We start from the raw sequence: 15,468 nt of genomic DNA on the forward strand, positions 1-15,468 counted from the left end.
TTATTATTATCTCTTTGAGAATTACATAAATATCATAGTACATTTGAGTACTAATTTTTATGAGTACTCTCTAAAAAATGCAAGTATTTGTTCTTTGGTGCTGGGAATTGCATATGCAAAGCACATACACTGAGCTATCCCCCAGCCCTGACATTTTTTAATGAAATATTAATAGAGCTATTATTCTATGTTAGGCTTAGAATTCCAGGTGGGGATGACACTTACTATAAATTTCACTCTGTAGGAATTAGGAAATAGTATGTTTCTCGAAATCAAATCTCAACACAGCTTAAATTTATTTATCAGAGACTTGTTTCCATTTACTCAGAATCTCTGGGCTAGGAGTTGAGAACCCACACGTTGGTAGTTTCTCTTTGTGATTCTAGAGCAGGGTAAGGTATAAGGAACATTGGTCTAAAGAAAGCTGCAGGGAAGAAAAAAAAGCCGAGCACTCGCGAGGTGGATCCCTGAGTTCAGGGCCAGAACTTATTTTTTGAGTTTTAGAGTAAAATTGTAAGATTTAAGGACAGAAGGCTCAGTCTTTGCTGACTAAATTAAACAGATTTTTATGTATTTATTCTTATAATCACTACTAGAGATTATAAAATACTTATAGGTGGGCAGCGATACAGGTGGATTACTGGTAGCACCAACTTAGCTTTCCGGTGCCCGCTCCCAAAAGGATAATGTCTATAACTTCTGTCAGAGCTAGGGAATCATTCACTCCAAGAATAGGTAGAAAAGTAACGTCAGGGCCAATCAGAACGCTCCCCCGTTTCTCAGGAAGGACTGGCGGAAAACGGGATATTGTTACCTTCAATCAGTGGGACAAAAAGAGCCATGCTAGTGCGTGTGTGGGGGGTGGATACTTCCTGGTGGGTTACCAGATGAGGGGGTGAAACCTTGGTGGGGACAAGCACAAATCAGACGTCCTCTTAACAGGAAAAAGTGTAGGCATCGCGGAGACGTTATTTTCCGGAATCCTGGAGAAAGAGTGAGGTGCGGCTACGGCACCAGTACCAAAAATGGCGCGGACGCACTTCGAGGCCCGGTCAGGTGACCCGGCTCCAATCCGCTCTCTTCCCTCTGCGGCCCCGCCTCCAGCTCCTTCTATGTGTGGGCGTGGCCTGCCCGGAGGTGTTGTGGGCGTGGCCTGCCTGGAGGCGCTTTCTTCGGACCCAGAAAGCGAGGTCTACGCAAGCGCAGTCGGGCTCCAAGGTCGTTCTCCACGCCCCCTCGCCTACGGCCCCGCCCCATTCTCCGGGCGGGGGCAGGGCCCGGCGTCCAGCGACCGCTGGCTGGAGAGCCGGTGACTTCCTTGTTGTGAGTCTCGGCCTGGCCGTGTCCTGGCTCGTAGCCCCGCGGTGCTCACCCGGACGGCCAGAGCGAGTCTAGGTCCCAGTCACAACCATGCCCAACCCCAGCAGCACCTCCTCTCCCGGCCCGCTCCCTGAGGAAATTAGGAACCTGTTGGCAGGTAAAGAGCGGGAAGGGGGCGGTGACACCGGAGGCGGGGGCGCGGGACGGCGAGCCGGCAGGGACAGAAGCGCTCAGCCGTCACCTTCTGCGGGGCCGTGGGGGCGGGCCGAGTAGGGGGATCTGGGTGCCGGAGTGCCGGGGTGCCGGATGAGAAGGGGGTGGGCGTGTGTGCCAAAATGTACTGATCTTCCCTTCAGAGCCGGAGAGTTAAGAGTTTCCTAAAGACCGAAAAGTGAGGGCGGGATAAGGACAGCAAATGTTGCTGAATGCCCGTGTGAGAACTGTGAAGATAGATGTCCTAGCTGTAGCCCTGAGTGACCGGCCAGCAGGGGTGCATCTGTTAGCAAAGAGACTGTAGGGCCGCAGGTGTTAAGAGGCAGGAAGTGGAAAGATGCTATTTCCTAAGCCCCCATTTTCTTGAGCAGTCAGGTCACACACACGTTTACATTTTTGAGGGCTGCCCGATTTTCAAATGGCCACTGCCTTCAGCCTCAGTAACTATTACAGTGAAAAAGGGAAGGATGTGTTCAAAGTCCTACTTCCTGTATCATGTGATGAAAGAACTTCATCTTTGCACCCTCATCTTCCCCTTTTCGCGTTAACATTCCCATTTATAGGAACTTTGGGGAGCTGAGATGTGGTTCCTCATTGCTATTGTGAATCTACTTTTAGGTCAGTGGTGTACGGAGGGGTGTGTTTCCACCTGAGGATCAGGGAAAGCTCTGTAGTTCCGCACAAAGTAGGAAATACTTCTTTCTAGAGTGGCATAAGACTTGCCTATCCTGATGGTCTTGTATACCATCATATACTTTGTCTTGTAGGATTCTGGAAGTTGGAATAGTTTCAGTTTGGCTATTTCTAAAATATTTCTTCCGATGCTGATCATGGATAACTGGATTAAAAAGTTTCTCCTAGATGCTTATGTTGTACGCTGTGTATTTTAATTATCGGGAAACAAGGTCATCTACAATGTAATAATTGAAATATGTTACTGTTGCAACACTGTGAGAGCAAGCATCGTAATACCTTGTTGGGTTGTTTGTGTCATGAATATGATGGAACAATGCAAATACATGCATGAATGCAGACTTGTGTTTGAACGTGATGCAGGGTGATGATGTACTATGTCGTTCTGAGAAATGCTTCCTGTCATTAACGACTGTCACTAAGAGAAACGATGAAAGACCTGTAGATGTTGATATAAGGAAGCGTTTAGTCCATTATATGAACACTTATAGGACAGTTTTGTTTCATTATAGTTAACTTTTGGGAGGTGGTGTCCAATGCTGGAATTACATGCTTACAAAAGGTAGATCAGAAAGCTAGATAATTAGATCAGAAAAGTGTTTTATTTCAGAAACGTCAGTGTTTTCAGGTTATTCTAGGTCTATTTTTAATAAAAAAAAATTACCTCTGTTTATCTTTTAAAACTCGACAGCTCCCTTGCAGCAAGTTATCCCATGGATCCACAGCTATACTTCTGACATAGAATGTATGATATGAAGGCTGTGAGACCCATCATTCTCTGACACTAATAGATTGCAAGTACTTCCTGTGGCTTTCTCTTGTATCATGCCAACCGAAGCTCAGAATTATACATTTATCCGCTAATGCTAACTTTCTGTGTATTTTGCCATCTTTTAAGTTAGAGGTTGTATGAGCACCGTTTTTGAAATTTACTTTTTATAAAATGCATAGGGATTAAAACAAATATTAAGAAAATAAATGTTTGCAGACTATAGGTTTGCATTCCATTTTATTTTTGAAGCTGTTTTTAGCTTATGCATCAGTGCAGTGTATAGTCAAGGAATTAAACAAGTGAGCTAGCCTTCTTCATGGCGTTAAACAACTTTTACGTATTCAAAGATGATTGTCGAGATTTTCTGTTTAATTAAATCTCTAGACTAGATGCACTACATAGTTATCTCACCCTTGAATCTTACTGGGGTGCACGTTGATGGCTCCATCACTCAAGTGTTTTGGGTGATAGCACATGATTAAATATAGAATTGTAAAATTAGAGTGCAGTGTTTTAATTGATTGGATTTTAGAGAGATTGCTGGCTTACTTAGGCATTCTTATTTAAACTGAAGATGAGATACTGTTCCTGGTACTTATGAGTAGTTAAGGCTCTTAAAATTTGTGGCACAGTGTGAATTAGATGAGGAACCAACCTTTACAGGAATTTAAAACCCCCTGCTTCCAGAAGAAAGAAAAATGGCATTTCATTTTATGTTCCATACACTGATTATCTAGGTTGTCATATGTCACACGTATTAAGTGTTCGCTTTATGGAGATGGGTGCTCAAATGTAGTCTTTGTAATCATGTCTTTTCTTTGTCATCGTGTTGCTTTCAGATCATAACTTTAGGCTGCCATCTCAATATTTGTCCCCTTCTCATTTTTTTCCTCTTTAAAAACACTGTATGGAAATGCAAAACTAAGTTACTACTCCTAACTCACAGTAATATTCTTGAAAAATGACAACATAGTTTGGACAGTTATAGTTTCTATAGCATCAGTATACTAAAAAGCAAAGGCCTATATTTTTTTGAAAATAAGAAATGTTAAATTTTTCTTTTTAGAACAGTTTATATAACATCTTGTTGAATCAACCTTTGACCCCCTCCCCAACAATGGAAGAACAGGTTTATCTTGGATAATTAAAACCAAAGGATAGTCCCAATTCTTGGCCGTTTAATCTTACCCCATACCCAAATATTTTGACTAGGACTAATAGCAAGAACGGTCTTGATTTATGTGGATTCTCCCCTGGCAGGCGAGAAGGTGAGCAGCTCTGGGAGCACTGCCTGCTGCTCTCGTTTGTCTAATCACCCTTTAAATGTGGGCTTGCCAGAGTTTGCAGTTGGGTATTTGGACTCCTCATCCGTTCACATCATGGCAACATGTTTTAAAAGGAAAGCTAGAAGGGTGTGTTACCTTCTTCTTAAGAAATTCAAACTAGTATTAGAGGAAAATAGCTATCAGTTTTGCGCCTCAAATTGAACAAACTGTAACAAAGTGACTATATGGTTTCAGCAAAGTGACCTTGAGTTTTTGTTCGGATGGCAGTTTTGATTAGAAATATTGCCTTTTCCCCCTGTTGGGATTTCCAGAACTATATTTTTCTTTTTAAACCTTCACACAGTGTAATCAATAATCCCTTTAGGGGCACTTGATTAAGAACGCAATTCAGTTGAAACCAAGGTAGGATGTTTTCAGTGCCAAGTACAGTATGGTTTGTTTCTCACCCTTTCAATTCCTGTTTATAATTTGGTCAACATTTTGGTTTTATTTCCCATATGGAAATTATTTATGGTATATCTAGTATTTCTTCTGGAGCATTGGCTGAGTATGCAAAGGGAAGAGTGCCACCTACTGAGTCCCCAATCGTCACCTGCTTCTTAGTACCTGGATTGTCCAACAAAGCAGGAACAAGCCTGTCCCATTTTGGCAGCAGACCCTAATGAGACTAAAGTTGCTAAGAGAACATTTGATCTGAAAATGAAATCAGCCTATGGCATCTCTAAGAAACTTTCTTCTACAAATAGGGATATGAATTTGCATATCAAGGGACCAGAAGTTTATAGAAATTTTGTCTGGCTCAAATAGTATCAGTAAGCGAAGATGTAGCGTTAGGAAATTTATTTATCTATTTATCTTAAGAGTAACATGCCTTCTGCCTTCTTTTTTCTTGCTGGGGGCTATTTCGACATGGCTTTCCACTGAAAGTGTTTTTGCCTTGGATTACTAAGTAAGGCTCTTGGTGTTATGCACATGTAATTGGTTAATCTAATCTTAATCAGCATTTGTTTCTTTCAAAACCTCTAAATTTACTAAAAAAAAAAAAATGAGTGGGCTGTAAGATTTCCAAGTATTTTTATCTCACTGATATTCGCCTTGCCGTGCTTGCAGAGAGAAGGTAGGGCTGCCAGAGGAGGAAAAGCCTCTGGCGATTTGAAACACAGTTCAGTTGTCTCTCATAAATTGAACATTAAGTGTCGTATATGGGTGATAAAAGTGGCATAGGCTAGGTTTTATATACTCATTATTCATTTAGTTTGTCTTTTTCAATTAAAGCCAAGTCTATCTTTTTTCATTCCACTGAGTTTACATTTCTTTTTCAATCACATTCTGAACACATTACAATGGATGCGACCCAACAGTGGGTGGATATAGTGTAAATCTCAGACTAATGTGTTATTCACTGTGGCTTCTTTGAAAATGTGTGGTGAAAAGATTTTGATTAGATCAATCTAAAGAGGTTGAAAGATGGCCAGGCTTATCTTTCAACAGCTCAGCTTTTTATCAAAATAAACCATTTAGCTTGTAAAGCCAGTTTTGAGAATTTTGTAGCTGATTGGATTATAAAACTCAGATAACGCTTCAGCTGTTGCACTTGGTGGTCTGCGCTCCTTCATGTCTCTTTCCATGTTTAAAAAGCCCGCAGTTCAGCTGGAACGTGGGAAAGTGCAAGGTAATCCAGGGGAAGGCACTGACTAAAGCAATCAATAACTTTTCAATTAGCCAGTTTCCAACTTTGGATATTTGGCTCCATTGATCTGCATGTGCCCAGTTTAATTGATTTCCCCGGTAGCTGTTTGGCCTGTCCATTCCCTGTTTTAACAGGAAAGAAAGTGTGGTTCTTTTCTGATGGCAGCTGAAAGTGTAGATAGACTTTATGTTAAGGCATTAAGTTGGGTGACAGACAGCTCAAAGAACACAAAAGTCTGGTTCACACCACAAGGTAGGAAAACATGTGGCATTAAGTAGTAAAACCATTTGGGGTGCCAGGATTGGTTTGTGCAGTTATTTTATTGGTCTGGGACTTAGCAAAGGGTGGTGGAGTCATCCCAGTCCTTGCTTTCTCCTTTAGGCAGATTCAGGCCATCCAGAGGTGGTGTGTGTGTGTGCTAGGTGGAGAGAGGAGGGCCTTTACCACCTCCAGGCTGCAGGTCTTGTTCTAGGGTGTTCTGTAGTGGTGGAGGGGATGCTGAGAGCAGGTGCTGAACTCTCACTGCCTCCTGGATGAGTTTATTATTGGAAGAATTTTGTTCTTATACCTTTTTGCTATTTGATCTCCATGGAAGTTGGTAGAAAGCATAGTGTGTGTGTGTGTGTGTGTGTGTGTGTGTGTGAGAGAGAGAGAGAGAGAGAGAGAGAGAGAGAGAGAGAGAGAGAGAAAAGAGAGTTTCTATCTCTGTCCTCACTCTAGAGGAAGACAGACAGGGTAGCAGTTTTTCTAGGAGTTCATATGTACAAAGAAAAAGAAAACAAAAAGGAAAATGGAAGTATCATTCAGTGGGTGGGTAGGGTGTTAAGTGCTTGCCTCTCAGGGGTCAGATGTTTCCTGAGTGGCCTCTGACTTAACTGCTTAGGATTGTTGAGCCAGAACACGTCATCTTTTAATTTTGTTTTCAGACCTTAACATTTATGTACAAAGCAGTTGTAAATCTGATCTTCCAGCTGCCTTGCCCCAGATCTTTACAGCTGTTCCCACTGGAAGGCTTACTCTCGACAAAGCTAAGGTGTAACAGGAGCAAACATTACCACCACGTTTACTTTCACTAGGATAACCTTTTCCCGTAGCTAACTTGCGGTTGGAGGCCCATGGAAATGGGGGCGATTCTGCTGTTCGAAGCAGGCTGTGATGACCTGCAGCTCTCGAGGCTACTGGAGAATAAGAAGAGATTGGAGGACTATAGGATCTGTTGCATTGGTGGCACCTTTTTTCCAAGGCCGTATTAGAAGGAGCCAGTAGCCTCTCCCAACCTGCTTTTCCGTGGCTGGCGCGGGTGGGTAAAATAAAACCTCAATCCCGGGTCCAGTGGCCAGTCTGCGCAGGCTGACCTTTTCTTGTAGTCAAATTACCACATTTCCCCGAATTACAGGCGGAAAGGAGTCCGCGAAATCTACATATGAACAGAAGGACACGACCCCTAAAGGAAGGTAAAAGAGGGCCACAGCGGCTTGCTAGCTCACCGCGGCTGGCTACGTTACCATTTGCAGGGCTATTTAGAGCACAATAAAAAGCTTCAAATCTCTTTTCAACCAGCCAGAGGAGCGCTTGATTTGCCCAAGAGTTTTATTGCTGGCTTTTGAAATATTACTCTGGCTTTGGTACAAAGCCGCAGATCCAGCCCCATTTGTCTGGTGTGACCGCTCCAAGCTTAGCATTCTGCACCCAGCTCTCCGTTCCCAGCTACGTGGACAAGAACCTCGAGGTTTAAGGCTGGCTAGGTTTGGGCTGGTTTCTAGAGGCAGGGTTGGGGCACCCCAGGACATCATGGTCCCTGGTCCCTGTTCCGGAGCTAACTAAAGCGCCGGGGAGCAAAGTCGGCGAACTGCTCTGCACCGTTATCGCTACCAGGACAGGCTAGCGTATTCCATCCGCTAGTTCTGACGCGGTGTGTATTTTAAGAAGCACCCTAGACTTCAAAAGCTTAAATACTAACCAAGTCTGTGGGCAACCAATAAACTAGCCTTTCCCAGCACAGTTCTTGCTAAACACTACCACAAACAAAGCAGTTTCTTCTCCGCATTTCTTAGGAGAATTATTTAAAAAAGCCAAAAATGTTTGGAAAATCCTTCTAAGTGCTTAAAAGTCTTTTTCTAGGAAAAAGCTTGGAAATAAATTTCTTAAAAAGACTATTCTAGAAGTATAGATGCTTTCCATACTCAGTCCTCCTCTCGAGAAATACGAATTTTTCCTAATAACGTTTTCTCAAAATAGAGGCTTGGGTTCTCATCTTCAAAACATTTTGGGGAAGCTTTTAGGAAGCAGCGCATAGAGCATGTAACCTTCTTGTTGTTTTCTGAATTTTTAGAAAACTGAAATGACCTTTTAAAGAAATAACTCGGGCAATAATTCGTTCTGTTATTGCTTCCGGAGATAGAAAATAGATCCTGTTTGTTTTAGCTGGGATTGCATAATGAAAATGTAAAATAGGCAATTAAATACTCGTGGAAGAGGGAATTAAAGGCAAACATTGAGTGAAAATAACATTAAGCAGACTGACTGTTCACCAGTCTATCTATGTGCCCCTGAGTCTTGCAAGTACAGGGTGAGTTTGGGAGAGCTAGCAGCAGAAGCCTGCTGTCACTTGGTCTGCCTTTTAAAAACAGTCATTGTGTGGATACTAGGGAAGCCAAGGATCTTTTCCTTCCCTTAAAGTTTGCTTGTCCAAAGGAGACTTGCTCCTGTGGATGGAAGCTGTTGCTTCAAGTTTTACTGTTTTGAACCCACTTGAGAAATTGTCCTACTTTCACTGACTTCTCAGATGCCACAGAAGGAAAGAGGAGCCAGGACATTTTGTTTTCATTTCATTTTGTTACTTAACTTTTTAACATATTTGTTGTTATTCGGCTTCAAACTAGAAGTTATTAAGAGATTGTTTTGTTTTTTAATTTTATTTTTCCTCTTATATTTATTGGTTTAGCAAAAATTAAGCACTTTTATAAATCTGTAAGAGCTTAATCCATATTCCTCACTGAAGCAAAATACTTTTTTATAATCAAGAATTTAAAATTGATTGCATTCTGTTGTATATATTAAGTTTTTAGCGGTTCATTATAAATACAGTTGAGATTATTGCACTTTTCATTATTTATGTGTAATATTATGTTTTGATCTTTTTACCAACGTAAACTAAGAGACAGAGTAGTTAGATAAAAAGAAAGATATACATCTTTCCAGTGTGAAATGTGGGTGATTTTTAAAATTTTAATGTAATTCTTTAAGAGATGTTTTAAAGTGAGCCATGAAATTGTGAAAATAAAATATGTGTAAGCTATCCAATATTTCATGAACAATAAGAATGGACATCTTAAGAATCATCCAGCAATCTTTTGGACTTTACAGGAGAGAGAATTAGCCAACCAAATATTTAGGAGTTTACTACAATTTCAGAAGAGACTGTGGAAAACATTATATGAAGCCATAGAAATCTATTTCCTAGACACTACATTTTTAAATAATAGAGGAACCCATTTTTCACTTCTTTATTTAAATAGTATTCCAGGTAACTAAAAGCAAGGTGGGAAGCAAGGGCTCACATAACTACATAGCTGGTTGTTGTTTGATTTTCGGGTGGCCAGCACGAGTGGGGCAGGTAGCAAGGAGGGTATGGTTTGGGAATCTTGGCTAGAAAAAAAAAAGGATTTATTTTTTCCTTTAAGCCTTAGATATTATGTGTTCCTGAAAGTGGATTATACTGAAAGAAAAAACAAACAAACCACACTCTTGCCAGAGATTTTAGCTTCTCTTTATAAAATATTGCAAATGACTTGTTCTTATAGCAACTTAATTATAAAACAACAGTAGCGCATGCATAAACACTTTCCACTTGCTTTATAGAAAAAGAGAATTTGTTTCGTGGGGCACCATAGTTTATTAAAGCTTGTGTTCTTCCTAGTTTAATGGTGGCATACATCCAAATAGCATTTGCTGTGCTAAGCATCAGTTGAATATACAGATTTTATTATCTAAGTGGTGAGCAGATTTGTTCAACTCAGTTTTTGAAGCATACTTCAACTGTTATGCTTTGGACTGATAAATAATTACCATGGATTATTAACACTTAAGTGCAGAAATAATCTTTGACCTATTTGTCTTCACAAAAATGGTTCTTTTCTATAATTTGTATCCTGTTTTTTTTTTTTTATTTCATGGTTTAGATGTTGAAACATTTGTAGCAGACACACTGAAAGGGGAAAATTTATCCAAGAAAGCAAAGGAAAAGAGAGAATCTCTCATTAAGAAGATAAAAGATGTAAAGTCTATGTAAGTTACTTACCTTTTATTACTAATTTCTTACTCGGAAATAACTCTGTAATTAATGTTTGTTATGGAATTAAATTTTACATGCTGATTTATTAATGTTAAGTGTTTTTAAAGGACAGAAATGTTTCCATTATACTAGTTTTAAACACAGATGTAGTACCCTTTTTGTTTATAGTTGTATGTTTTTTTTAAGTATGCTAGCAAAATGCTGTGTTTATTTTGAGTGCCTGAGGACATATTTTAAGATTTTACTACCCATCAGATCTTGAAAAAGAAAATCCTTTAAATTGTTACCGCATTAAATAAATAAGTGTGATATCGATATTAAAGATATATGTCCTACTATTGGATTTTTAAAAATTCTCTCTTTCATACTTAAATCTTTTAAAATGCATGTGTTATAAATTCCTAAGCCTCTTGGAATTGTCATTTCAGGATAGAAATAGTTTTTTCTCTAGATTAATATAGATTTTAGATTAAAATTATTGCCACTAATTAGACCTTGCTTTGATTTTCAACCACATTTAAATGTTTTATTTTCTTTATTTTGCAGCTATCTTCAGGAATTTCAAGACAAAGGTAAATTCAAATCTGAAATGACTTTCTTTTGTGGAGATCTTCAATAGATAATCTAACATTCTGAAATTTTATAGTTGGGATCAAAAATTTAATTTCCATACTGTGTGCTCAGACCTTCAAGATGAGAGTGCTAGCTCCCCCTGCTGAGAGGAATATTAAGAAGTGTATCTAGAATCCTACACATTTCATAGTCTTAAGGTTTTATGTTTGTTAGTGGGAGCAATCTAAGTACAGGTGTGTACCTGCAGCTGTTGCACACACAGTCAGGTGTGTACCTGCAGTTGTACATGGAGTCAGGCATGTACCTGCAGCTGTTGCACACACAGTCAGGTGTGTACCTGCAGTTGTTGCACACACAGTCAGGTGTGTACCTGCAGCTGTCGCACACACAGTCAGGCGTGTACCTGCAGCTGTTGCACACACAGTCAGGTGTGTACCTGGAGTTGTTGCACACACAGTCAGGTGTGTACCTGGAGCTGTTGCACACACAATCAGGCGTGTACCTGCGGTTGCACACACAGTCAGGTGTGTACCTGCAGTTGTTGCACACACAGTCAGGCGTGTACCTGCAGCTGTTGCACACACAGTCAGGTGTGTACCTGCAGTTGTTGCACACACAGTCAGGTGTGTACCTGCAGCTGTTGCACACACAGTCAGGTGTGTACCTGCAGTTGTTGCACACACAGTCAGGCGTGTACCTGCAGCTGTCGCACACACAGTCAGGCGTGTACCTGCAGCTGTTGCACACACAGTCAGGTGTGTACCTGGAGTTGTTGCACACACAGTCAGGTGTGTACCTGGAGCTGTTGCACACACAGTCAGGTGTGTACCTGCAGTTGTTGCACACACAGTCAGGTTTGTACCTGCAGTTGTTGCACACACAGTCAGGCATGTACCTGCAGTTGTTGCACACACAGTCAGGTTTGTACCTGCAGTTGTTGCACACACAGTCAGGCGTGTACCTGCAGTTGTTGCACACACAGTCAGGTGTGTACCTGCAGTTATTGCACACACAGTCAGGTGTGTACCTTCAGTTGTTGCACACACAATCAGGCGTGTACCTGCGGTTGCACACACAGTCAGGTGTGTACCTGCAGTTGTTGCACACACAGTCAGGCGTGTACCTGCAGTTGTTGCACACACAATCAGGTGTGTACCTGCGGTTGCACACACAGTCAGGTGTGTACCTGCGGTTGCACACACAGTCAGGTGTGTACCTGCGGTTGCACACAGAGTGCTTAGATGAAGCAGATGTGAGCTGTCACCCATTGTTGTGTCACACCACAGAGATTGTTTTATGGGGGTGTAGGTGGACATAGGCTGGGTGATCATGAGTCATGCTTTTATAGCGTGAGATGGGACACAGGGTTTACACATGCTAGAAGGCACTTTACCTCTGAGCTATGTCCCTAGCCCTTAGGTCATGTTTTTTTTTTTTAACTTTTTTTTTTATTTATTTACTTAACTTTATTATGTTTGTTGGTGTGAAGGTGTCAGATCTCATGGAACTGCATTTTCAGACAGTTGTTAGCTGCCATGTGGGGCATTTTCAGACAGTTGTTAGCTGCCATGTGGGTGCTGGGAATCGAACCCGGGTCCTCTGGAAGAGCAGTCAGTGCTCTTAACCGCTGAGCCATCTCTCCAGCCCCCTTAGGTCATGTTTTTAAAGGCTGAGTAAAAATAGTTACAAATTTTATTTGATAGCATGAATAATACGTTTTCAAATGCTGATCCTTATTTTTATTTTGGTTCTTTTGATTTGAATAAATATGTACTTTAGAGATAAGAATTTGGTTTCATTGTTTTTGAACTCTACGGGAGTGCAGGTGAGGTGACAGTTTTCTTTAGATCTGAGAGGCTGTTGGTTAGAAGGCACTGGAAGCTCCAGGTCCTTCATGTTTCCAGTTCTTTGAGAGGACTTGCGTACTGTCCTTATTTCCACGGTGCTAGCTCACAGGTCATGCCCTTCAGCTTGTAGATGTCAGGGTGAAGACTGCACTGGGAGGTCTGTTAATCTGTGGAACTAGTTCTAAGTATGAGCGAGAAGACAGTGTGGCACCTTTTTACTGGCTCCCAATAGCGATCCCTATTTATCTGAGAGGAGTGTAGATGAGAGGACAGCCACAACCCCAGGACACCAAGCTCTTAGCACCACACACCCAGTCACTTCCCAATAAGTCACAGTTTCTGTGACATTTTGCTTGTCAGGACCGGTGTGAGCTATGTGGACCAGGAGAGGATTTGCCCTACTGAGATGCTGTAAGCATGATCAAAGCTAAGAGCAGGAAAATGTCTCCTCCTTTCTACTTATAGTTCTGTGCTGCAAGGAATCTGAACTGTGGGCTTATCCTGCTGCATTCCTTAGGTGAATACAAAGATGAGTGTGTACATTTGATCATGATTTTTCTAACACGGTGCGTTATTTGTGAAGAAGTGTTGGATACCATATCTTAGCTTGTCTTCAAAGGCATATTTTGCTGCACTGATAATTTATTGAGCTCTTATTGTGGCTTAATTATTTGTACATTAAAAAATTTTAAGCTAAGAAGACATGATAATGGGAAGCCATTGTATAATTGCATGTCATTTAGTAATAGTGCAGGGGCTTTCCCTTTGGGATTCTGTTTTAGAACTTGTTCAGGTGTGTGGATATTAAAATTACATTACCAAGACACATTCTTTGTCTCCAAAGAATGGAAGTTTGTATAGTATTTGATAGAAATTGAAAAATGAGCCTAGAATAAGAGTTCAAATAATGTGGAATTCAGAGATTTCCCCATAATCATTTTCCTCTGAATAAGTCATTTGCATCTCGGTCCTGCTGTATCGAGTTAACTAATCACCAAGAATGCCTGCAGAAAGTAAGCCCATGGATAAATTAGATGTATACCTTGGAGAAATATGAGAAGCTGAGTAATTTTATGCCATCACCCCCTCACAATACATTCAGCTTTGTTCTAAAAGGACTATTTTGTAGCTTATTAATACCAGGAAAGGACATAGACTTAATAGTTACCAACTGATTACCCAGCGTGCATCTTTAAAAGATCTCCATGTTGAATGAATTCAGTTCTGTTTTGATGCTACTGTCCTGCTTACGGTTTCCCCTGGACATCTAGGGCATTTTCCTGTGTTTTGAAGTCCCTCCCCCCACCCTTCCTCCTTTCTCTATCCTGTTTGCTATAGGAACACAGTGAAGTGAGCAGAAACAGGGTTTGCCTGTGTACTCTTGTTTCACATCCTTTGTTAAGTCAGTGATAGGTTAATTTTAATATTATTATTGTGAAAAAGAGGTTCAGGGAAATAGTTCTTAAAATGAATAATTTGAGATTTACTCATTTATAATTATAGTTACTGATTTCTGTAATGTTCACAGGTGTCTGTTTCCTTCTTTGTTCCTTCTCCTGCAGTGTAGAAAATCTCACATCTTGGGATTTACCAAAGCAAACTTTATAGGTTGAAGTATTTATTTTTTAAAACTAGTTAAATTGATATGATAGTTGCACTTTTAGACTGTATAGATCTTCGAAGATTTCATTTGGTATTCTGACATTTCATGAGAATAGCTTGCTTAACTCCAGTGGCTTTTAAATGTTGAGGCTTACTGTTAACTGTGATTTATATTTATTTCCAAAGGAACATATTGTTTTAAAACTTCCCTTCCCATTTATTTGATTTTTAAGGTTCTCCTTATATAATTGAGAAGATTCTCCATTGAATAGATCTGTGAAGTTGTTAACTTTAGAATAATTATCAGTTGTTTATCTAAATGCTTTAATTTTTATTAAGAAATATTTGAATTTAGGCAGAACATAGTTTGCTTGGTATAGTCCCTGTGCTCAGTAGAAACATTGCCTGTCCATCAGAGTAAAAACGTTCCTGTAACTATGGAACTCTCGAGCAAGACAGATAACTAATGTTAGTTTCTTAGTTACAATAGGTTTTGATACTGTCAAGTATTCTCCTGAACCCAAGGTCTCTACACATTGGAATTATGCAGTGTGATTAAAATTTTTTTATTGAGGCAGGGTCTCTCTTTTTAGCCCAGGCCAGCCTCTAGCTCAGGATTCTCCTGCCTCTGCCTTCCAAAAGCTGGGATCACATATGTACACTATCATACCCATAGCATAATTATTTTTTAATTGTTCTCTATCACAGGTCTCTTAAAGTGACTTAAAATAATTATTTTTGCAGTTTACACATTGGTATTTTGTAAAGACTGTTCATAATTGAGCATTAGCTAGAATTTTAATGGATATTAGGTCCATGCCAAATAGTTATACTCTGGTGAAATCTTTACCTTGTATTAGTCTCAGTAATGATTTTGGCATTACTCCCTTTATAGATTTATTGGAATAAGATAATGTAACACATAGCAGATGTTCAGTAAGTACTGTCAAGTGTGTATTCACCAGTGTAACTTTATTTTCAAGAGGATTGAAGTTAATCTTGATTCAGAAGTTCAGATTTGAAGATTTTAGAAATGTCAAAGTCATTAAAAGAAGTAGATATTAAATGGGATGCCATTTTAAGAGAACGTTTTTCAGTTTCGTAACTGCTAGTGTCTAGCTTTTTTCTTTCCCTGCCTCCTTCCCTTCCTGTGCTAGGCATACTAGGCGTGCACTCGG

General features: G+C 40.3%; 1 protein-coding gene across 1 annotated transcript in view; it reads left to right on the forward strand.

The window, feature by feature from the left end:
* The first annotated feature begins 1,275 nt into the window (after positions 1 to 1,275).
* The window catches only part of Skap2 (src kinase associated phosphoprotein 2), a 161,268-nt gene continuing 147,075 nt past the window's right edge, over positions 1,276 to 15,468 (forward strand). Inside the window, exons 1-3 of the mRNA XM_041640740.1 lie at positions 1,276 to 1,477; positions 10,156 to 10,261; positions 10,815 to 10,840. Coding sequence (XP_041496674.1) covers positions 1,411 to 1,477; positions 10,156 to 10,261; positions 10,815 to 10,840 — 199 coding nt within the window. The 5' untranslated portion in view covers positions 1,276 to 1,410. The remainder of the gene's footprint in view (positions 1,478 to 10,155; positions 10,262 to 10,814; positions 10,841 to 15,468) is intronic.

This window comes from Microtus oregoni, unplaced genomic scaffold (assembly GCF_018167655.1).
Source record: "Microtus oregoni isolate MIOR12 unplaced genomic scaffold, Mior012 000064F_ref0000363, whole genome shotgun sequence".
Classification (NCBI taxonomy): Eukaryota; Metazoa; Chordata; class Mammalia; order Rodentia; family Cricetidae; genus Microtus; species Microtus oregoni.